The sequence below is a fragment of the Ctenocephalides felis genome, unplaced genomic scaffold, assembly GCF_003426905.1.
Source record: "Ctenocephalides felis isolate EL2017-DRISC unplaced genomic scaffold, ASM342690v1 CF-g0.4_SCAFFOLD_01604, whole genome shotgun sequence".
NCBI lineage: Eukaryota > Metazoa > Arthropoda > Insecta > Siphonaptera > Pulicidae > Ctenocephalides > Ctenocephalides felis.
In genome coordinates, this window is record NW_020537758.1 from 21623995 (window position 1) to 21650107 (window position 26113).

Sequence of the window (26113 nt, forward strand, 5' to 3'; positions counted from 1 at the left end):
GGATGATTATTTTTAATTTTAAAAGTATTTTACGAAATATAAGATATATCTAATATAGATCTTCATCATTCGACATTTCTGTACAGCCCTAGATCTAAGTATAGCATTTCTCTTGCAAGATCGTCAATAGTTGCCATACAGGGAACGTAGTTGTCTTACTGAATTAAATAATAGCATTCCGCCCGACCGCGCTTTGGGAAAGATACTTTGGGTAGTTAAATGTTCTTCGCGCAAACTGAAAACGTGCTCAGGATAGAATAAATAGATTTTAAACAAACAAAAAGTATTGTAATATTTATTAGAATATCTTTAAAAAAGTGGATAGCATGAATAAATTAAATAGAGACTCTAAACCCCATGTCTTTTCTGTTGGTGAAATGCCAATTGTGTACGATAAAATGACTTACAGTATCTCAATAAAGATTTTCATTTGTTCAACATAAAAAATATTAAATTTATCATTAATTAGAATTAGTGATATAAAAAATATTCATTTTGTATAAATTGTACATGGAAGTTCTGAAATTGCTTATATATCATTTCTATACCATTAAATAGACAGACATTTTTCCAAATCCCTAAATAATAATCAAAAGCTTGGCAGCGTGTTAAAATTGTTCGCTTGAAATGAAATTTACCTTGGCTGATACAGCTACAGAAAAATTATGATAAATCCACAAGCATAATTCAATTTTTCAATTCATACTAATCTTGCGACTTGTTCATTACCAGCTTTAAAAGAAAAAAAAAAGAACACGAAACAGACTAACATGAAAAACAAACTATATTTAAATATAGATATACACAAACATCTATTTTTCAAATGTAGACTAACGAAATGCTTAAAAATTTTTCAAATTAAATAATTGAAAATATATTCAATTACCGACATCAACACTTTCTTTTTTTTCTATAAATTGATGTATCTACTTTTAAGTGGTTTATTATATTTATCATATTATATTTAACGCTTTAGGCTCATGAATTGTTATAATAGAATGCAGTTGCAACATTGCAAATATATTTATTTTTAAATACGAGAGGACAATAAAACACCACCTATATAATATCCTAAACTAGTTCAGCCAACGCAAGAGAAAGTTGATATATTATAAGATTTTTATAAGTATATCAGTAAGTAGTTTTGCATTCTAATTTTTGCACTTAAGCAGCATTAAAATTATAAATTTAATAGTGTTTATATCCATATATGCTTATAATATGTTATTTAAAAAAAAAAAGAAAATCGAGTCTTCGAAAAAAATAAAATGCAAGAAAGACAAATAATATATACAATAAATATTTATATATATTAAAATAAATATATATATAGGAAATATTTATATATATTAAAATAAATTCTAACATAAAAACAATTAATTTCGACCAATTTGATTTGAGTAATAAGTCTCTATGTCCTATTTTATGAGTTGATCATTGCAAAAGCATTTTATGTTCCATTCGGACATTTACAAATCTCGTTAATTATGTGTCGTTAAAGATATCAATATAGAAATATGATTTTTAGTAACGGTAAGCCTCTGTTCTTATGATATTTCAGCATTTTTAAAAATTTCGTGAGTTTAATTCAATTGTAATGATATAATCAAACAAATCATTAAACTAAATTAGTACAATCACTAAACGACGAGATGCTGTCAAACTCTGTTAAAATAGTACACTTTTCGCAGATAATGCGCCGAAGGACTAAATATAATTAGTGGCTATGTCAAACCAATTAAAAGATGATAAATAGTTTGCATTGTTGTATATTTAGATAAAGTGATACGATGCTAAAGGTTTATAGATGATGTTATGTGTTTGAATGTTGAGTTAATACTTGTTACTCAGATGAAGTTTGAGATACCTGATTCACAAGATTTTAATCATTTAAATTATTTTTCTGATTGGTCCGTTTTTGGGTGCAAGCGACTTCCCAAAATACATTCAGCAACCAAACATATATTGACCTGTGATATTGGTGGGACGATTTCAAAGAATATAATTTCTTATTGTTAGAAAAACTGATTAAAAATTGAGGGACAGGATACAAAAAATATAAGTCATTATTTGATATTTCGAAATAGAGCAATAAAAAGGATTAAGTTTCATTATTGAAAAGTGTTAAAATATATTTATATATTATTATTATTTTTTTACTAGATCATGGTTGATCCTTAGGTGTTGGCAGATGCCTAACTTGAAAATAGCGTAAAGTGAATTTTAATATTATAGATTAAATAAATAAATAAATGATTATCTCTTGCTTAAAAGCAGATTATCTGCTTTCTGTTACAAATCAAAGTAAGCCGAGTCGTTTCATTGAAATATAACGTCGTACAATCAATGTTCGCAATTACATTTGCTCTAATCATGGCATCTAACCGACCTATGCAAGGTATTCCCTTGTGTAAAGCGCGGTCCGGGAGACATCATTGGAGTCATGTTGCTTAACCTCTGTGGTTGTATAGATAGTTAGATAGTGTTGGGAACGTACAGGAAATCATTATTCGAAATTAATGGTCTTGGTAAATCAAACTAACAAATAGTGATTGATCACAGCTAAAGTTGATACCCAATGCAAAATGCATGTTGCAAACTAAAATTCTGGAGAATTAAATAAAATTGATAATACAAAAAAATTATCTAGCTATACAAATAAGTGCACATATTCATATACCTTGTTCATATATATTATTATATAAAAGTAAAGGTTTTTTGTAAGAGGTATGTTTCAAGCATATGTTATAATATTATAATTTTATACTTTTTTATATACGTGCGTACGATAACTTGATTAACTCAATTGCTAAGCACTCAAAATTTAATTACTTTAGAACTGTAATTACTATTAGAGCTTTAAAACAATTGTTGTCACGAGTAGTAATATTATATTTGAAATGAATTTTATATAATTTGTTCCCTCAAGTGCAACTCTTTTATAATAAATATTTTCATTGAATTTTGGATCTCAATAATTAACCTTGAATTACAAGAATTAGTAGTCAGATGTATGTTTTTTGAATGGTTAAATTACTCATTTAGAATGATTTACACTGCAATTACGTGAAAATATGGTACAATGTGTCAAATTTCAAGTGAATAGAAAAGTAGCCATTACCTACTACTTATAAGTATTCTATCTTACCTTAAAGGAATGAATTAAAACATGTACTGCTGGAACTTATGTGCCAATTCTCCAATAAAAAAGAAATGTTATGTTACCGGACTATAATCGGAGGAGTTGGTAGTAATAAGCTGTCAAAAACCGTTTAGGTGATTCCCAAAGTGGTCTTCAAAACTCTCCCCCAGGGGCCAATGGCAACTTTCAAGAAAAAACAAAATTTGGGGATTTATGAAATAAAAATGGGGATCCACGGCATATTTAGAAATGAACCAAAAAGTAAAGAAAAACATTACATATGTATATAAAACGTGTAAGTTTCATATAAGTTGTCTGCTAAAATGCTTAATTTTGGCAAGATTCTTAGCGCTTTTAGAGACTGTTTTAGAACTTATAGTAATATAAAGGTTTAACAGACAATTTAACAAAGTGTAACATAGATATCGTTTATTTAATTTTGCCCGCATCTTTGAATATATCAAAATTCGACAAGATACTTTGATCTGGATCTCTTTTAGAAAATCTAAAATTATTATTTCTTTTCGTTCAGCGCAATTTGAAGCAATTAGTTTTAAACTTTTTGCCTCAAAATAATTGGAGAAGGTTTCTGCTTTTTCGGAATCGCTTTGTGTCCAAGTATAATAAGTTGGAGGAATAGTTCAAACATGAATTCAAAGCAATTTTGTGTGTTGATTTATTATTGTGTTTGATGGGTAAATTTACCATTGCTGTCAAAATATCGTTCTACAGGAGTTTTGGGCTGTGCCAAATTGAGGCAAACTGTGGAGAAGAGGTTTGCTGAAATTAATCGTGGTCAAACAAACCACCCATCAACCTCGCATATCTTAGAAACTATTAAATGTTTCAACTTTAAATTTTTGTCAAATATTTAGCAAAGTGTAGTAATAATGCATGTCAAGTTTCATCAAAATCGAATTATGCATTTTTGAAAACGTACAATCTGTTTCAATACTGGTATTGAGAGCGGAGCCAGCCACCCATCAACCTCGCATATCTCAAAAACTATTCAATGTTCCAACTTTAAATTCTTGACAAATATTTAGTAATGTGTAGTAATAATGCATACCATGTTTAATCAAAATCGAATTATGCATTTTTGAAAACATATAATCTGTTTCAATACTAGTATTGAGAGCGGAGCCAGCCACCCATCAACCTCGCATATCTTAAAAACTATTGAATGATTCAACTTTAAATTTTTGTCAAATACTTAGTAAAGTGTAGTAACAATGTATGTCAAGTTTCATCAAAATCGAATTATGCATTTTTGAAAACGTACAATTGGTTTCAATACTAGTATTGAGAGCGGAGCCAGCCACCCATCAACCTCGCATGTCTCGAAAACTATTGCATGTTCCAACTTTAAATATTTGTCAAATATTTAGCAAAGTGTAGTAATAATGCATGTCAAGTTTCATCAAAATTGAATTATGCATTTTTGGAACGTACAATCTGTTTCAATACTGGTATTGAGAGCGGAGCCAACCACCCATCAACCTCGCATATCTTAAAAACTATTGCATGTTCCAACTTTAAATTTATGTCAAATATTTAGTAAAGTGTATTAACAATGTATGTCAAATTTCATCTAAATCGAATTATGCATTTTTGAAAACGTACAATTTGTTCCAATACTAGTATTGAGAGCAGAGCCGATTGGAAAAATGCGTGAGACTCTGCTAAAATGTTTCGAATCCCATCCACCTCCAAGTTGGTAACGTGCGACACCCTTACACGTATATAGACTAATATCAAATGTAACACCCTTTCCTAACCCGTGCGTTAGGCATAAGCCGGTGATATGGCACGCAGGCACGCACGGTCCTCGTTTTATAAACAACTTCTGCAGTGCGGTGAGCAATATAGAAAAGCGGCACACTGGATTTCCGAGGTGTTACCATTAGTGTTAGAAGTATCGAGGCAAAAGATCGATATTGAGATACTTTAAAAAGTATCTAATCAAAATATCGATGCCAAAAAAATATCGTGGCGAAAGTATCGATAGTACTCAATATCGAATTTTGAGTACTTTTCTTCATCAAAATCAAACATGAGTGCAAGAAAGATCTAAAACTCATTAATTTATCATATCACAATATTAGAATGAATTCTATTGCTTGTATCTGATGCATTAAATCAAAATCATTTTAATATTGTAAAGTTTTAACAGTAATTTTTCAATACTAACTTCAAATTCTATAATTTTTCAAAAAAAGACAAGTTATAATAGTTGAGTATTTTTTATTAAAACAATATAATGGTCTGATATTATCTTCAAAAAGCAATACTTTTTAAGTACAATAATATTTTAAATATTGTTAGGTAAAATAATATTTTATAGTTGTTGAATATTTTTATATGATTAATTTTAGCGAGCATGCAACTTTAAAAAGTCGTTACATGTCTACATAAAAGTGCAATATGAATTGGAAAGCAAAAAACATTCAGTTTAATGACGGTCAAGATGATATTTCGACACTTGTAGAGAAACATCCCTTCGGAGCGATGGGATTTAAAGTTTAAATGGTTCCGAGAAACTAAAACCCATATGTTTGCATGTTGATATTCAAAAATTTCAATACATGAGTAATTTGCGTAAAAAAGAATCGAAATCAAATAATAATACTTATCCGTTTCAGCATATTAGTATTTTGCGTAAAAAAGAATCGAAATATAATTATTTCAAATAATAATATTCATCCATTTCAATATATTATTATTTGAAGTAATCATACTTCGATTGTTCAATATATTTACTTTACAAAGCCGTTTCATTTTACATAAGGATAATGCACCTCTTTATTTATTAGTGTGATCATATTCAATTTGGGTTATTGAGCAATAAATTCTGAGACTAATGACACCCTTCGGGATCATTTTTGACACTTCTTGGAACAGTTGTGACCACCTATAGAAACTATTGCATTGCATTTCGCAAAATGAGTGGTGTTCATAGTTGGTCGATGAGTGGTTTTCATAGATTACGCTGTTGATTCTTTTTGAGTACTATCGACGAAAAAGATCGATATTGGCAAATAGATCGAGCCAAAAAATCGATACCAAAAGTACTCACTATCGACCGCAAAGTATCGATATTTACTCAGTAGTCGATATTTCGTTCTAACACTAGTTACCAGGGCGCCGATTGCCGCTGCCGTAACTTTCCTTTAGGCCTGATACGGTCACTGGGTCAACGGCTACGGGGCGTAGAGGTCGAACGCGTGCTGCAAACTGGCTCGGATTAATTACGCGCTTTATGTTAATTGAGAGCTGTGCGACATTAATAACGACGCTTGCCGTGAATCAGTGTAGGCACGGGACGCCGGATAGGCTTTTTTAAGAAGGTTTCATGATGATGGGCTTTATGTGTGTATAAAAGTTATAAATCATAAGCGTGAAAAATTCATTATGGCGTGTTGTATACTGGAGTTGTGTATTAGAACCAGTTCATAAATAGCGATAACGCTATACTGCAATATCGTTCTGAATTTTATTGAATGACATGTGATGTATGATGTATGTCTATATATTTATTTACACTCTCTATTTATTGTAATAATATTGGTTCTACCAGAAGGCAGCGTTATAATGCGGTACTACCACATTTCCCATTAGTCACCCCCTCCGAAATTGTTTATAGTTCACTATTTACTTCTCATACGCCTTTCTTTCTTGCTTCCGTGACCCGTGCTCGATTTTCAGTTTCCTCGCGAAAATCTTCTAATCTGCATTGTTTCCTAAATTAAGTTACTTCTATTTTTCCTTCGATGATATCGTGCAGAATTTGCCTTTGCCTCGATCTGATTCCGATCTAGTTTTTTGTTCAGAAACATCCTATAGAGCTTTTAGCTCTTTTATTCTTTACAGTATTTCTTTCTTTATTATCTTGTACTCACTCTTTATCTTCTTCATTCTTCAATTTCTTAAAGCATTTCTTAGAGCTTATGTCTGCGATCCACGCAGAACCGTAATCCAAATGTAGTACAGTCTTCTTCTACATGTCGAGCCTCAGGTTGCTTATCAGTAAAGTTCTCTTTTTCGTATTTTCATAAGCAACTATTTTTAACATCAGTGTGATATGTGTAACTTTCAAATTTAATACATTTGCCAAAATTTAGTCACCCCTGTTATATATGTTTGTGCTCAGTTTATTATCAGTAATAATGTTCATTGCGTTTAATTTTTTTTATTTGCTTTTATAATATAAAATCACAGCATGTGATGTTTTCTATACGCCAAATACTTTGACACTTAATGTTAAAGGATTCACTAATTAGAAATAAATTTTTTATCATTTATCCCTGTACAATATGTACATATAGTAAAAGCTCAATTATTATTTTACCTTTCGATATATAATGAAAATTATTTATGAAAAAGTAATATCATGTATTAATTATAATTGTATTGTGTCGATAAACCGCTATTATTTGTACAAATAAAATACCCGTGAAATACCCATTATCAAGCGCAAATGCTGTCAAGAGACAAAACATTAAAAAAAAATCTATTATGTACAGTGTATAATACACGTAGCATCCGAACAAAGCAATTTTCACTACATTTTATATATTGAAATATTCACGATTAAGGATGCGGGCAAAAATGCCCTAACTGCAAGGATTACTCCGTAATGTAAGCCCCCGAGTTCAAAGGTTAACTCTCTGCGGTCGGTACATAGGATTCTAAAGAGCCCAATAAAGGAAATTGATATTTAATTCAAGTAAAACGGGTACAAGTTTTCGGGTAAAGAGCTAAACGTGCTTACTTCATTTTAATGAGTCTGCCAGCCGATGTAATTTGCGGCGTAATGAGAAATCGATATTATACATTGTAACATGTAATGTTATGTATACTATCATTAATGTTTTAATACTATTTTTAATAATAAGTAATAGATAATGTGTAAGTCATGTATCAAAAAATTTCACAGTGGAGCTTAAAATTCAGAATAGGACATAGAATGCAATCATTGAGCATTAATGTAAACTCTGCATGTTTTATGCATTCATACAAATTTTATAACAATCTCATTAACATTTAGTTTTATTAACTCTATAAAGTTCTTGAAAATTGATACTATTAAAGAGGTAGGGTAGAATGTGTTTAGTTGTGTCATCCTTTTTTTGGTCAGCAATAATTTTGGTAATACACCAGTTAGCTGAGAAATATAAAAATTAAATGGTAATTTGAACATTTGTCCACGTGAAAATACTGAAATACTGTCCTACGATAAATACGATGGATTTGTCATAAAATCAAATCGTACAAGAAAAGGGCGAGCATCACAACCGTCCACACTCGAGGAACCTTCAATACTTCATCTTTCTCCCTTTGGACCCTACCTCAAAATCAGTATAGTTTAACCCAGTTTCTCCTACTAACATCTTAAGATGACAAAACACAAATGCATGTGTAATTAGGTAACTGAAGTTGATAACTGTAATGGGTAATTATATTGATACGAGTATTGTAATAAAATAATTTACTCCTAATTGTTTGTTTAAAAACAATGTACAATATACAGCAAACAAATCAACCACCCTCGGTCAAAGCAAATTATCAGTTCTACAGCTATTTCCAAATGTATTTAATTAAAACACTGAAGAGAGCGAAATACAATCCCTCGATCCGATGATAAGTTTTAGAGGAGCAGGTCACGAACGTTTGGAGCGTTTTAAGTCGAGTTTTCTCAACTGTTAAATGAATTCCTTCTAGTGCCACGAAAGATTCTTCATCTGATATGCGACCCCTGCAACGTAATAGGAGATGGATAAGAAATAAAATTCCATTAATCGGCAAACAGAACACGACACTCTAGGAATTTTATACTTAGCCCTAAATGCGATGTCGTAGGATGAAAGATAAAAATAAAATAGATGTGGGTGGAGTAAGAAATGATTATGAATTTTAAAGGATTAGAATAGATCGAAATGTGTCATATGATGTGTTTTTTTTTTCTCTGTATCATATTCCCCGAATCATACTTTCAATTATAATAATCTAATCGATCCTCGTTTCGAGGATCTAATCAGATCCTCGTTTCATATCAGTAGATTTAGTAGATATTTTTTTCGTTCTCCTCGTTGCAAAAAAGCAGAAAAATACATTTCTGCAATGATAAACTAGCTAGGAGTTTTACTGAATTATAGTCAGATAGTTGTTAGTTTCATATATGATATTTGTTGTAATGTTTGCTATTCACAATATAATTGCCTAAAGTCAAACTGGACCATTGAGCCCCGCCCTACATTATAAAAATCAAACGAAGAATTATAAAAATGACACAGGAAAACTAAAATTCGATAGAATATCATAAAGAATAAAAATGGAGAAATTAAATTATTCTCGGATAAATACCATCGTTATTTGGATTGGAAAAATAATGATCTAAGCTTTGCTGAAACGAAAGAAGTGGGAAAAAAGATTGTTTGTTAATGAGACTCAATTGTGTGTAAGAGCTTACAAATTTTCATTTTAATGATTATACAATAAAAAAGACTCATAATATATATATATATATATATATATATATATATACATACATATATTGAGTAGACAATCCATTAGAAGAAAATCTTATATTTCCTATTACAAAAAAATCTGTGTCCTAACCCTTAGTGAGTAAACAGAATTATGTAGATACATTTTTCAGAATAGAAAAAAAGTTTGCAAGTCGTAAAGTTACATGGCACTAAGTGCCGTGGAACAAAAGTAAAGGGAGTTTTTTATTTTCCCAGCAAACACAAAAACGTTTGCTTTGTATGACAACGAACACAAACAGCAACTATTAGTTTAATGTCTCGTAAAGATATATCTTGTGGCATTTAATTGTATGTAAGAAAACATGCAAAAAAATGCATTTGCATAATATAATCTTGCAAAACATACAGAAATGAAAAAGTATACATAGCGATGAAATTTTTCGGAAATGTATATGCATTTTAAAAAATCAATACAACAATTGAATAAAATAGTTTTAGGACATATTGTGCTTCTGCATCATCGGATATAAAGTTTGAATTTATTTCCGTTTTAACATCGTTTGATCATTTGGAAAACTCTTTACCGAAGCGTTACTACTGCATATCAGAATTTTTATTTCTGGCGAGAATTTTATGGCGATCAAGTAAAAACCATATAGCGATTCATAAAATTCGTTAAGTGCTTTTAGCGAGTACAGTTTTGCATTTGACAGTTCAAAGTATAAAAGTTTTTAATAGTTTGCTGTTAAATTTACGATTTAAACTGGACGTGATCATTAAATATATTTGATCAATTTTGAAAATAGGTTTATTATGAAGTATAAAATGGAATAATTCTGGATTGTTATAATAGTCAAAGATATATTTAGAATACGAGCTGAGATTTATCTACTGTAAGTTACGATGTAATATTTTATCAAAGAAGTATTTCGAAATGAATATAATTTGTTTGATACATACATCGAAGTTTTTGCAACTTTCATTAATCCAAAATTGCAAATTGCGTTATCTTGCGCTTAATATTTTTGCGATATTTAACTATTCATACATAAAAATAAATTTAACTAGTGGGGTGCATGGCATCGTGCCTTAAGGCAAATTGCTGGTCCTTCCCGTACCGTAATTAAAAATCTTGGTACAGAACCAAAAAAAAAATACGCAAAATGTGTACACATTGATAAAATCTCTATAAAATATCTGATAACTTGATGTACATATGTCCAATAAACTTTTTTAACCGCAAAATGTCATTTTTTTAACTTATTTTTATCGAGAGTCCATAACAGCTGTACCTGTCTCCCCAAAACTTTAATCAGTTCTTCATCTTGTAAATACAAGTAAAATCTTTTTTGAATTATTAAAATCGGAAGTTCCGTTCTGTTAAAAACTGAGTTACCGTTTTTGGCACTTTTTGCTCTGTATCTACGAAACAGCTAAACCTGCCATCGCCAAAAACTAATCAGCACGTCTCCTTATCAATAGAAATCGAATATTTTTGAACCATACAAATCGGTTGATCCGTGCGCCCGAAAACGTGACTGAAAAATTGTATCCATATTGTATCTACACACACATCCATTTTTTCTGAGGTATGCCAAAATGTTCAGAAACCTTCAAAACGTCGAGAAATGTAAAAATTTTAAATTTTGATTTTTGGGCGATTACAAGAACTTACCCTACGGGAAGTCGAAAAAATAAAAAATAAATTATAAGCGAACGAGATTTGTTTTCGATCATTTTTTAATCTCTTATTTATGAATTCGAATGCGAAATGTAAGAGCTTTAATCAGCACAGCTATAATATTGCGCGCGGTTCATTTTTTGTAACTTTAATTAATTTTTATAATGTTACCATTTCTCATAAGCCTATAATATTTTAAGGTATTCGGTTTGACTATAAACTCTATCACCATGCAAAGTTTCGTTAAAATCCCAGAAGAATAAACCTGAGGTTCTCTTTGTTAGTCAATAAGTGCTGGTGAGGATCACTATAATTAATTAGATATTAAGCAGACTGTAAATTATAAATATTCCATCACCATAAGATTTGTGAATAAAACCACTGTTTAGTTTATGATATAAATTGAACTTTACTCTAAAACCTTCTTCTCTCATTACATTTGCAATCTCTCTTATTATTATAAATTACAGGTATTTATACTCCTGCAATTGTATCCCCTTCCCCGACGGGTCCCGGGTTAAACAGAAAAAGCTCTGGGTCAAATCTTGACCAAGTGCTTAAAATCAAATTAAACTAAAATAGTTCTAATGAGAACTTTTATATGTTATAAAGCACTAAATTATAAAATTATTTCAATGCATTATATCAACAAATCGTGTTGGAAATTATACGCAAATAAAACATCTATCTGCGAACGAGAGCTTTAAATATTAAAATGCTAAATTTCTAGACGAAACGAATTTCCGAACACAAATGGAATTCGGTGTCTGTCTTGAATGAAAAGACAAGTGATATTTTGACGGAATGCAAACTCGGTACACGTACTTTGCAAATTGCGGCTGTTCTTCGTTCATCTGTCAGGTGGAAAAGGTAATTACCGTCTGCAAGTAACGACGTGCCAACACACAGCAAAAGCTCTGCGCAGATTACATCGCTGTTAAATCGTATTATACTTGGGGCTTATAATGTTTAACGTGATTTTCCAAATGTCTACAGACTACTGCTAATTCACGTCGAGTAAATTTGGTAATGTTGACACAGGCGAAAGAAAACAATCGCTATAAAATGAATAGTCTGTTTGGAGTTCTGAAACAATCAAAAGTTCGAAGTGGAAAAGGACTTAAGTGTGTGTTTGGCAAATGAAAGCAGCATAAAAATCGAAAATACTAAGAAACAAAACTATTCATAGAGATCACAATATTAGACAAGTTAGAAATGCCTTCAAAGAACTAGCTTAAAGCACTGTAAGCAGAAAACCACCCCAATCCACTTATGCAAAAAATTAACAAACCACTGCTAAATAAAAATTCAAACAAAAGGCAGCTAATTGATCTGTTATAGGTGACCATCTAAACAGTTTTCCTAGCTTTGTGATAAGTTTCATTATTACAATTTCTGTAATAGTGATGAATTTTTATTGATGTAGCAATACTGGGTGAAAGCTATTTTAACTTGGTAACATATTGCTATCTATATCTCCACTACTGCTACTGCATGGCATCAAGCAGCTTGAAGCGGGTATCAAATTTGGGACCTTTTGTCCAAATCCCATAGCCCTAACCTCCTACCCACAAGCTACCCCTATCTAACAGTATAACAAGCAAAAACAGAGATTTCTCGCTAACTATAAATAATTTGATCACTGTGACTAATTAGATATAACCGGACTGTAAATTGTAAATATTCCATTACCATAAGATATGTGAATAAAACCACTATTTAAATTATGATATATATTGAACTTCACTAAACAACCTTCTTCTCTCTTTACATTTGCTAGTCTCTCTTAATTATTATATGTTACAGGTATTATACTCATACCAGTATCCCCTACCCCAAAGGGTCCCGGGTTAAATAGAAAAAGCCCTGGTAAAATCTTGACCATAATTAAAAATTAATTTTACTATAAATATAAAAAATGGATGTGAATATAAAATTCAGGTACATACATTGTCTTGCTCGTTTATGGATTCCGCCTCTATTACTATTTCCTTTATTGCTAATTGTAAAAATTTTCAAATATGCTAAATGATTTTAGATAGATAGATTGACTGTATAAATCTAAATGTATGAAGCTCTAAAAAAATTCTCTGTGAACATGTTTCGGTGATGTTTGATCTGCAAAAACTTTAAACTATGATCGTGTATTGTGTATCAAAACATGGAAAATTCAATATGCGATGCTAAACTTGAAAAGGTTTCCTCTCTTTTGAGCACACCTCGCATATATATATATATATATATATATATATATATATATATATATATATAAATCCTCTTGTATATACATTTATTAGCATTATTGTCTGATCAAGCAGCTTTGAAGTTGATATCAAGTTCACCTACAATTTAATATGTTTTCAAAGTACATATGAGACAGGCTGAGTATTTGAAGTGGCTTATAATACTCCGCCAATATTGCAGAAGGAATATCCTTGATTATTTGATAAATGCTACTTCACAGGCATTTCAATTTAAGCACCAAGTCTAACTCATACTAATATATAATATATATAAGTACATTTTATAGAAGCATTAAGGGTTTAGGACACATACAAAGTCTAAACAAGCTTTTAGAAAAACCCGGGACACAAGGTGGAAATTCGAAATGTATGATCAGATCATATTTATTTATAAGATTTATTTATATTTCTTGGCTATTAATAATATTTTCAATTAATTTAAATGCAAGATTCATACATATTTTTGATTATAAAATATAACTTAAAAATGCTATTATAATGTGATGCTCACGAGTTGAGCGTTTGTTCTTTGTTTCTATAAAATACCTCAAGGTAAATAAAATAATCTTGAAATAGTTCATTATATTATGCAAATATAGTTTCATTTTATAAAAATCTAGACGGATTTATTGCAATGTAATAGATACATATAAAAATGAAAATATTGAATAACCAGTTATGGTAACTAAGAATAGAAATGACTTCTTGTAGAAGGTATATTAATATTACAAAACGTCATATTATTTATGTCAAAGATATCGTATTTTTGTATAAAATATTCATAAATTGTGAATTGCATTAGATAGTCGCGCATTCATCTGTTCATAATTGTTAATCATTAATATGAGAAAGAAAATTCATGATAAATCAGTTATACAGTATTAAAATTAAATTATATGTTATAGTTGTAATTAATTATAAAAGATACTAAATACGGTCTCTGCCATCAGATAAGTTGATTGAATCACCAATTATATCCTTCAAATAATATAATTGAATTTTTTTCAATCCGAAAATTAAAGTGTAAATAAAGAAACGACTTCTCTAATTTTTAGATTGTAATAAAATTTGAAAACTATTGCATATATTTTTGCGGTCAATTACGAATACAGACATGAATGAAATTGTTTTTAATTAAAACTCAATATTTCTTGAACTATAAAAATGATTTATCATAATTCAGGGATAAAAAGAAAACTTTGAAGAGTTAGTTTCTTAGTTGATTATAAAAACGTATAAGTAACCATTACTATAATGACATTACACTATATTGTTTGTTACTGAGAAATAATACAGTTTTTTTTATTTTAAATATATGTACTATAATTTGCGTGAATAATACAATTGTGATAAATGTGTTATCATTTCGGAAAAGCAAAGTCAAAGTTCATTGGAGAATAATACATGATTATTTATTTAAAAATGAAGCAAATCTCAATGTTTCTGTTAAATATATAAAGATTATTAATATAAATATATAGAAAATAATATTACTGATTATTCTACTGAAGTATATGTAATAATGTATACGATTTTTGTCTAATCATTCTAAACTACAAAATTAAGATTCAGTCTGTTTTATGTGCGTTTTTCTTTTTTTAAAAAATTTAGCATATTTATGTAAATCGGTATTGTATATTTTTACTTTCACACTTTTTATTTAATAATGGTTAATAAAAAATATAAATGTGTACCCTTATTAAACAGATGCTAGAAGAGATCTTTTTTGGGATGAAATGAATGTTGTTTCGTGCATGAATAAAAAGCGATTTACTCGAAAGCGGCCTGAAATGAATTTACAATTTTTTTCATTTTCTTGTTTTCAGATGTTTTGCTTCTTTTTTAATTTTCATTGATTGCATTTTGTTCTCAAAATGTTTATGAAATAAATTTTATTAGTATTAAATTCATTACTGTTCTATTTTTTTAATGCAAATAAAGCAAAATCTTTATTTCAGAAATATACAGTTGAACATGTTATCTGTATAGCTAATTCTAATTCTTGTTGATTAAGTCTTAAGGCAAGATATGCTACTTACAACTAGTTTATTATAGCTTTCAATAATTTTATTCTCATAACAAAAAATATGATTTTAATTTTTTAAATTATAATTGCATACTACTTCTTATAAAAATGTATATTCTGCTTATAATTGCATTTCATTAAGCATGAAAAGGTTGGTGTTGGTCGCCTTACCGCTGCAGCTCAACTCTTATTAAATTATATAGCTTCAGAAATGTAGCATCAACAATAGCAATATTTGCATAATAACATCACATTGTTACATATGCATGATTAATCTTAATTGTGATTCCATTATAATTGGCTGGGGGCTTGATAAGAATGTTGTGCATTGCGATTGTCTTGTTCCAGAGACTAGAGCCGGGGGCTCATTAGGTCGGGCAGAAGCGTGTCTTTAACAAAAACAAAGGAAACAACAAACGATAATGCTTACTTGCTATCGCCGAAGAAAAGACCACGTGTTGGTAATGAGAGACTTAAAATTGCAATTGGAATAATACCATTTGAAACAACTGGGGAGTAAAACTATTATATTCGCTGGCAATGGTACTTTTTAAAAAAAATTCACTGCACATTATATTCCTTTGGGTTGAGGTTCCTTACATAGAAGTAAATTTTAATCATTTATACATATGCACATGATATCACTACCGCTTCATGTATAACAACATATTAACCGACTCCATGATTTTTGAATATCGACGATTTCATGTAACTTGTTTTCCATTTGTAAATAACTGAAATATTCGTTGTTTCCTAGTTCTAATAGTTACTAAGAGTTGCCAAAGATTTAATGTGGATAAATAAAAGAATATCGTTTCCCGTGGTAGGTGGAGTAGTGGGTGGAGGAGTTCGCTATTGTCAATGCCAGCTGATACAAGTTCTGGCGCCGAACTTCCTGACTAGATACAATGACGCAATGCGTCATATATCGAAAACAAAATAAAATCAAAAACAGAATTCAGAACGAACTAGAATTACAGATTGCAATAAAATCATGAAAGACAGAAACTGTAATTGGAAATGTCCACATATGACCGAAAGTGCTTCAACACCGTCAATTAAGGTATCAAAATCGACGTACAGACATTTTGTTAGTCAAAGATGTAGGTTATCAATATTAAAACAAAAATAAGTAAATCAAAATTGAAAGAGTCATAAAATAGAGATGCTAGGAGTCTTGCGTTTATGGATCGTTCAAGTATTACGTAAGCAGATTTAGTACAATTATTTACCCCCCGCCACCCCCTTTGTCAGCAAAAGTAAGCAAAATCTGTCAGCAAAATGTCACAAAATAAACAAATCAATAAACCCCCCGCCCCTCCTATAGTGTTTACGTAATACTTGAACGGCCCCCTTATAAGTGCATATTTTTAAAAATGTGATTTATGAATATTTCAAATGCATATGCCTAGCATTAATTGTTTTATACAAGTCTGGTAAGTTGATGGTCATATGTGAAATTTATCTTCGTATATTTCTGCAATTGCGGTAGCTTCATCAAAAGCTAATGGGTACTGCTCATTGACAATAGAAATTAAATTTTTTTGAACCATCCAAAATGGTTTAATCGAGCTTCCCAAAAAAGTGGCAGTTTTCAGCATACATCCAAGCATACTATACATACTTTGTTTCAAAGAAAAAAGAGATCAGGACGTATTCCTTGAACTTTGATTTTCCAATATGTTATTTTCTTCTAATAGGCAACCCAGTTAACCACTCTTTTTTGCTATTAAAATGTACTGTAGTATGTTTAATGTATTAAAATTATTGTATGTGATGCCTGCAAAAGACAATTTTAACTTAAGATTATATTTGGGATCTATAACATCAAGCGAAATTTGAAACCACACTGCTTGATATGGAGCTTATCCAGGTTAAGATCAAATCCGAAACTACTTGGTGCTAGAGCACGGCTAATGTGCTCAATTTTTGAGAAAGTACTTGAAGTCAGTAACTGACTTTTTATACAATTTTACATAAAAAACTAAATAATTAAGTCTATAATTTTCCTAACAATATGTATGTAACTTATGCTACAAAGACAAACTCTTTCAAGGCTTGCTTAATGTTTCCTAGACTTTACGACGACAGCTAACCTTTTAAGAAGATCTTATCATTTCGCCTGCAAGCTTGAATTTACTATAAAAATTGAGAATATAAAATGCAGAGCCGCATTGATTTAATTAATGTCGTATAAAATATTTATTGACATCTGTTATTGTTGGGCTAGCCCGTAGGTAAGCGGTTGAGAGCGACGGGACTTGTGTCAGAGGTCCCGGGTTCGATACCCACTTCGAGCAGCCTGTTGCCAGGCAGCAGTGGCAACGATTTTCACTTGGAAATATAGATAGCAATATGTTTCCAAGTGAAAATAGCCCTTGCCCGACATTGCTGCACCAATAAAAAGTCAGTCCTATTAGATTAATTCTAATAATAAAATCATCAAGTATGGATGGATTAACCATTGGGTTACCATCTAAAAAATAGGAAGTAAGGGGAAGTTTCAGCCCAACAGCTCATAGGACGTAAGGTAAAAAAAAATCTGTTTTTGCTTTATTTCATTACATATGTTGGGTAGTAAGATATAACTTTATCAATAATATTTAATTTATCCTACAAAATAGCTCCGAAAAAAATCATGAAAAAGAAAGCAATAAGCATAGCAATACTATTGTATTATTATTATTATTAGTTATTCATTGAAAATTTATTGTTCGTGTTTTATATGCGAGGTATTTATGTAATAAACAATAGAAATGCCAAAAAAAATATTATCAGAGAGTATCAAAATCCTTCGATAAGGATCAAAACATTGCGTAATTTTATTCAAGTGTTAAAAAAACATAAATACCTAAATAAATAAACGCAGTGTTTTGAGGTTTATGAAACTTGCGTTCACTATGCACCTGTGTATCTACCTGAGATATAAAACCGGGTGAGACGACCAAAAAAATAAACAACATATCATATGTAGAAGAAGAAAGGACGAAGAATATGTGATATTCATTTAGGTTCAGAAGTTAATGTAAACATATAAATATATGCTAATGGTAATTGGTGAAGGTAAAATATATTAATTTATAGTTATTTGGAGCGTTAATATTTAAAAAACAATAAACAGAATCAAGAAGATTAATTCTGTTTTATCAATAATGTATTCTCTGACATGGTTTACACAATAATAAATATATTTTACAAAATTACCTCCTCTGCGAATTCGAAATCACCGTCGAATTTGCGTTTTCTCTTTCCGTCTGCAAGAGACACTGATAACAGCGCAATCGCGAAAAGAAGCCAAAACAATTTCATAATTTCACTTTGACAGCACAAGCTTTTAACAATATTATGATAAGTTACCGATAATAACGCGTGTAATATATTAACCGACTATTTAATAATTAGTTTTAATTTATTTATTGCCTCTGTATGTAAATAAATCAACACTCACTAGAGCAACGAACGACCGGAGTACCCGCGGTACTGTCGCAACAATCGAACTCGCAAAGACAATGACTAGTGCGGCGTTCTTGTGCGCGATGGCGCTGCCAGCACGGAAATAGAAGAAGAAGGCGCCTGCGCGATTGTCGGCCCAAGTTACATTGTACGGTTGATAATTTTCTTAATAACTTATGCAACTAATCAGATATAAAAACAAATTTTCAATTATTAGAACCAGTGGTGTTGTGCTAATATTTTTTTTCGGAACGCCAAAACGGTTCAAAAACCGGTTCTGGTATTTGTTTCGGTTCAGTTTGAGTTGCAGTTCAGCAGAAAAAAACGTTTCGGAATTTGGGTTCGGTTCGAGCCCTCATTTATAAAAATAATAATAAAAATTCATCAAAAATTCGTTTATAAATAAGCATTTTATTTTAATTTTTTTCAATACGTTAGACAATTTTTGTTATCAGAAATCATCTATAGTTCCGGAACGCGTTCCGGTCCAAAAAGGAAGTGCTAAAACGACGTTCCGGCGCGACAACACCACAGATTAGAAATAGTATATACCAATAATTTTGAACAATAATACAAATAATATTAGTTAAATAAGTTTACTAATCCTACAAATAAAATAATATTGGTCTAAATTTTAGGTATTTCAGGTGATTTCAAATTGTTTGCAATGTGGACTTGAACTCAAAAGTATATAAATTTATTCTATATAATGGATTAAAAAACTTAACTACACCTAAGTCTGTTTTTACACGGTAGATTGGTTCCAGAAGAATCCGTGTAAAAAAAACGTGTAAAAAAAGACAATGATCTTATACAAAAATGGGTGATTTGTTCCTAATCTCTAAAACCTATTAAAATTAGTGAAAAACAAGAATTTTTAAGAACAAGAATTCATAGTTAGTGCTATTCACATTTGCTTTGACCAGTAAAAATTGTTTGTATGCGCTAAAGGGGATGCGCTATTCACTTAAATCTTTAAGCTAGTGTTCGCAAACTATCGATACTATCGATGGTTTCAGACTTTTTTCTTTCATAAATACTTTTTTGTGATATGAACATACTTCGCAAAAATTAAATTTGACAAAAAAAATTTAAGCACATAAAATTTCAAATCGTGCTAAATGGAATGAAATCGTGTAAAAAAATTAAAAATATTAAATTATCAAACCGTGTTATATCAAAACCGTGTACAAAAAGACCGTGTGAAAACAGACTTAGGTGTACATTACAAATATTAGATAATAGTAATAATGTAAGAACATTTCTCTATCGCACACTAGTCACAATATGAAAGTGAAAATTAAAATTCACACTGTATTGTTCAAAAATTTTGGTGACAACGCTTGTAGTGATTTTATCGAGAGTTCCTCATCCAAACCTAAATAATTTATTATCATAATAAGTTATAACTTCCCGAAGCAGATTTATGTTTCTCAAAAACCGCTAAACCGATTTCAAAAATTTAAATCCGGTCGGTGCAACTTGATAAGGCATTTGCGTGCGGATCGAAAAAGCCATTTCTTCAGGATTAGCAGACAAGTTCAAACATTTTCGTTCACATTTTCACAAAAAAAATCTGAACCGATTTTTAACAGTTAAGTTCTAAATATATCCGTTGCAGTGGGATTAGATTTGGCAAAGATCGTTCGGACCGTTTCTTCCTAATTAAATGGTTAAACAACACATGGTAATTATTAAAATTCTTGGTGTACCCCCCGACTGTCTCTTCTGGTGCACTCGGCAGTTTGTATACACAATATCTCAGTTCGTATTGAAGCCTCGGATACAATAGATCAAGGATGAACAACCCGCGGCCGGCGAGCTTCATGCGGCTTAAATATTTTTCTGCGTGCCGCCAAGAATTTCTAAAGTAGAATATTATTTATTTCATCAACTTTCTTCCATCAATAAATTAATTATAATGTACTATTATGATTATTAAGCGGCTCGCGCATTAAAATTTATGAAGTGAGAAGACATAGTGTTCTCTTTTCACAGTTTACTATTAATTATTTTCAGAATATTAAAGCAAAATACTACAGAAAATAATGAAACATATGTTCTTCAATGTCCACAAATTCATGAAAATAATTGCATAACACAATAATATCTATTATATACAATATGTACATGTTTCAGTAAGCCATGACATTAGGTCAATATAAACTAATTCAACATATTATAATTCACACTGTGTGATATCATTGCTGATATAATTATGATATGTATTTCAATATCAATGTAAGCCGTTATCTTAATTGGTAATCATAGAGATTAAAAAAATTTCCTGTTATAAAAATAGAAACAAGGTAATACGCTAATCTTTTACTTTTATCACATAAAACAAAGAAAATATAAGTGCTCTACAAATTTGTACTTCGACATTTTAAACATTTGTACAACTAAGCAAAAAAGTCGTAATTATTAACATTTTGCAAATTTAGCATTATACATTTAAATTTTTTTGCCTCTATAAAGTATTCACATCAATTGTTACTTACGCAATGAAAAAATATACGTCTTTTAATTCGGCAAAATTTTATGTATGTTTCAATATATCATTTTTGGTAATTAAAACTAAAATTGTCCGATTACACGAAATAGTCAAAATGGCATTATAAATGCCTATTGCCTTTTAATCAATTTAAAGGAGAAATTAGCTGAAATTATACACAAAAATATTTCATACAAAATATAGTTGAAATTATACGGAAACAATATTATTTCATGCGAATAAATAATATGAAAAATTTATAAATTCAAAATTCAAATTTTTACCAGATAAATTTATTTTCAACATTTACATAACATTTCTAAAGAGATTACTTCGATATGTATATTTTGTTTCAATAACTTAATTCCCTTATATTAATATTAATAACATGGTTAATTGCTAACAACGTTTCACTGGTATATACCCCACTATACTAAAGAAACTATCCTAAACGTGCAACGGCAAAAATTTATGAACGTAAGACAAAGCACAAAACTACTAATCTACTACTAAAAATATTCTATTAGGGTTTTAGATAAGATAAAAGGAATGGGATGGATTAGTGGAGTTCTCAGGTAAGTTATAATAGACTTTGCTAAACATAAAATACCCCTATTAATCAATTACATGTACCTTTTTATTAATATCAATTTACAAAGCAATAAATAAGATTTTAAACTAACACTGTAATCACTGGTAATTTTATACTATCCTATTTGAAATGAGACCTTGTTTGAAATTTGTATTTTATATAGAAAGCAACAGAAAAATTGTTCAAGGGAACTTCGTTAGATGTACAAAATGCCATTTGTCCACTGTAAAGAAAGAACAAGAAATGTAAGTTTTAAAATTCATTATTTACACACAACCACAAAATTACAAATTAAGCTTTCAATATTATCACTTAATACAGTAACAACAAATATTATAACTTAAAGCGTCTTTTCTCCAGGTTAACAAAAAGCCATTTGTCGACTGAAAATCAAAAAAATTAAATCAACACAAATAAAAAATAAGACCAAGTAAGCTTCATATAACCACACATTTAATTTTTACAAACTAGTGTAAAAATTCTGCAAGATCAGATGACCTTCAAAAAAATATTTAGTGAATAAACTTGTGTATCAATTTCTGTGCAGGTATATGAATATTCAGTATTATAAGAATAAAATTTAAGAATTAGTTAAGTGTGAAAATCTTGTATGTATTTTGCATTAACTTATGTAGAGTTTGAATATGTATCAAATCCATTCATCAAAAATTATTTTGCCATGAAATATTATATTCTATTTTTAACATACGTGAAAATTCAAATAAATCTAAAATAAACAGATAAGATACTTATCATTTTTAAATTACATACAAGATTCTTCAATAAACAATAAAAAGATTTTCTCAAATAGTTAAGCAAATAAAAGACTTAATATTTGGAAAGATACAACACAGACAAAAAAAAAAACATTCACTTTACATATATATAAATTCTACAAGAACAATGAACAAATCTAAATAAACTATTTAGAACCCATGTCTGCAGAAGAAATATTAGATGAATTGTTATACTGTTTCTATATGTGAATTAGAAGATTTGGGTTTAGATCAAGTATTTAGTTACAATTTAATATCAATGTATGTATTTTTTTGTTTTTAATAAGCTATTTCCCAATTTAAAACTTTCTAATGTTCTAAAGAAAAATACATACCTATTGGTTCAATTGGCAAAGGACTTCCAAATTCGGGGGCTTGATTTATAGTGGCCAATAATTCTGCTCGATCTGCTTTGAATGGACTGCAGTCGATTGTAGCATTCTTACTGCAATTTCAAATAAATGATTCAAGATGAAATATAGAGTTAAATAAAAAAAACATTAAAAATTTATATTTTGCTCACTAGAAATAAATTATGAAAAATTATCTCAGAAAAGTTGAAAACTACTACAATAATTCAATTCCTGTTTAAAACATATTTATATAATTTTTCTCTATCTTTATCAAGAATGATCATATTTAACTATCCTACCATGAAATGCCACCACCGTCAACTTCTTTAGTAACCATTTGAAGCCAAAATTTATGTACGTCATCTATTACTTTTAGAGCGAATGCAGAATTCTTGGCTTCTCCATTAAATGCAAATTGATTCTCAGGTTTACCATCAGGTATTTTATAAATCTAAAATAAAATTATCTTATATATTTGTATAAGATAAATTTATATATTTATAAATTATTGCTTGACATACCCTGAACCACTCAACAGTTGCCTTCAATAATCCTGGAAAGAATTTTTCCACATCGGCTATATCATTTACTTGATCAGCTATAGGATCGTTGACATCAATTGTAATAACTTTCCAATCAGTTTCGCCTAAAAATATAAACACGTTTTTAAATTAATGTGCTTTTAAAAACAAATTTAATATTAAATAAGATGCATTTTAATATATAAAAAAAATCTATTTACCTTCATCAATTAATGCTACTGTTCCCAAAACTTTAACTTGAACTACTTCTCCACGTTTAGCTACTCTATAACCAATTTCTAGAACATCGATAGGATCATTGTCACCTTTGCAACCAGTGCCATCATCGAGATGATTTGGATTTTCCCAAGTTTGTGGTAGAGCTCCATAATTCCAAATATACCCATGATGGGGAAAACAGTTGGCAACAAATCGGAGTTTACCTTTCTTAATGTCTTGTTTAATTGGGTTTAATTCTTCTTTCATACAGATCTTTAGATAAAAATAAAAATTAACAATCTATCTTAAAACAATAGTCATTGTAAAAACAGATGTTTCTAATCAAATTCCGAAAACATTCACATTTCTATTTTAAACAAAATTAAATCTCAATTTAGAACCTGAATTCCATTCAATGTAAACATTATATTTAAATAAATATGAATTTAATCTACTATTCCCAAAACATTTTCTACGTTGCGTTAAAATATTTGATATAGTTTTAAAAACATTTAGTAAAGTACAACAAAATTGTTATTGAATATTAAAGATTAAATATTAACATTGAAACTGTGTATATGTATATGTATATATATATATATATATATATATATATATATATATAATTAGAGAAAATGTACATAACATAATATAATTTGCTGGAATGTAAAACACTTTACTAAACAAATATAAAGAAACTTAAGTAAATACTCAAACCGTGCAATTACACAAATCAATACCAATTAAAAATGAAAAATCAATAACCCACAAACCTCCATCTTAGCATTTGTCCATCGAGGTACTTCCACAACCATGTTGAAAATCTTTTTTTCCTCATCAGCATACAAGGGAATGTCATGAAGCGGGGAAATGGGGCCATGTTCATCACCTGAGGGAATCGATAATTTACTACACAGTAAATTGTTAATTATTACCGATATAATAAAGAAGATTACTACACAGTAATTAATTATTACTGATATAATAAAGAAGATTTAAAAAAATATTTAAAAGTAGATGAAAAACATTCGAAAGAAAAGCACGATAAGTATATAAGGAATCTGTGCACAAGTCACCATTTGAAAATGCCTTGTTAAAAGACAATCTAAACATATAGATGTATGTTATATATTACAATTTTGTCAGTTAATATCATTAATTTATTATAAAATTCGTTACCTTTAGAATATTTTTATCAAATTTAACCACACGTTAAGAGTTCATAAACTGTTCAAGGAATTCCTTAACACATCAGCAAGAACTATTACTAAGTAACATTCATTAATGTGCTATGTTATATAACTATAAATATACTTGATAATTATTTAGAATAAAAAATAAATTATTGAAGCAAGAACTGAAGAATATTGATAATTTGGACTAAAAAATAAGGTTATGTACAGAATGTTCGTGCAAATTCGCATTTATTTGTAAAAGTTGAATCAAAATGCCAATATCCTATTACTTTCTCTACACCGGTTTTCCAGCAATCTAACATCACGGAATTTGAAAGTTCTCGAATTTGTGGAACAAGAAAAATATTTTGTGCAATTTCTAACATAAAATGTTTTAGGAAACTTACGGAAATAAATCCTGTAATCAAGGCTGTTAGGTGCTCCTCGTTCTTCGATGGTGTACATTTTTGGTGATTTTCTAACAGTAACTAAACTAAAATATTTGTACTGCGAACAGAAGCGGCCGACGTTCAACTGTTTAGAACTAAATCTGAACACGTGTGACAGCCGCGTCACTAACATTGCTAAGCTGTGCAAAGATCCCTCCCTAATCACTAATATTATCTCATCGGAATTTTTCCATTGTCAAGAAGAATTATTCATAAATTTAAAATAATGACATAATTAAGTACATTAATCATATGACGCAATAACAAGAATTAAGACTTTTTTATTTATTTTGCAAAATTATCTTATTGCTCTACAGAAACCTGTAATAATTATGAATAACGTAGCGCCCACATATCCACAGATGTCTCGAGTAATATCTCGTCATTTCCTCATTAATTGAAGCAGTTTAGTTCAATTAACGTATAGTCAAATCATTTTTATACCTAGGAGTTCAAAACTAAATCTAAAATGGATTTGAGCTAGCTATGAGTACATTAAGG

General features: G+C 29.7%; 2 protein-coding genes across 3 annotated transcripts in view; both read right to left on the minus strand.

Moving 5' to 3' along the window:
* Positions 1 to 18946, minus strand: part of LOC113372519 (proteoglycan Cow) — a 198874-nt gene extending 179928 nt beyond the window's left edge. For both annotated transcript variants that reach the window (XM_026612855.1, XM_026612856.1), the window contains exon 1: positions 18785 to 18946. In XM_026612855.1, coding sequence (XP_026468640.1) covers positions 18785 to 18889 — 105 coding nt within the window. In that variant the 5' untranslated portion in view covers positions 18890 to 18946. The remainder of the gene's footprint in view (positions 1 to 18784) is intronic.
* A 3202-nt stretch (positions 18947 to 22148) lies between these two features.
* LOC113372575 (inorganic pyrophosphatase-like) lies at positions 22149 to 25881 on the minus strand. Its single transcript, XM_026612923.1, has 7 exons — positions 25571 to 25881; positions 24762 to 24877; positions 23991 to 24261; positions 23770 to 23894; positions 23548 to 23699; positions 23231 to 23340; positions 22149 to 22342 (listed from the first exon to the last, which is right to left on the minus strand). Exons 1-7 carry the CDS (start codon positions 25743 to 25745, stop codon positions 22302 to 22304), a joined length of 990 nt encoding a protein of 329 aa, XP_026468708.1. The 5' UTR covers positions 25746 to 25881; the 3' UTR covers positions 22149 to 22301.
* Between the last annotated feature and the right edge of the window lie 232 nt (positions 25882 to 26113).

Bases quoted from the DNA above. Each gene is read 5' to 3' on its own strand.
- LOC113372575 (XM_026612923.1), bottom strand. From the start codon at position 25,745: ATGTTAGTGACGCGGCTGTCACACGTGTTCAGATTTAGTTCTAAACAG. The intron at 23,895-23,990 runs GTAAATAGATTT...TTATATTTTTAG, and splicing joins AGTAGCATTAATTGATGAAG to GCGAAACTGATTGGAAAGTT. The intron at 23,341-23,547 runs GTAGGATAGTTA...TTGAAATTGCAG, and splicing joins GACGGTGGTGGCATTTCATG to TAAGAATGCTACAATCGACT.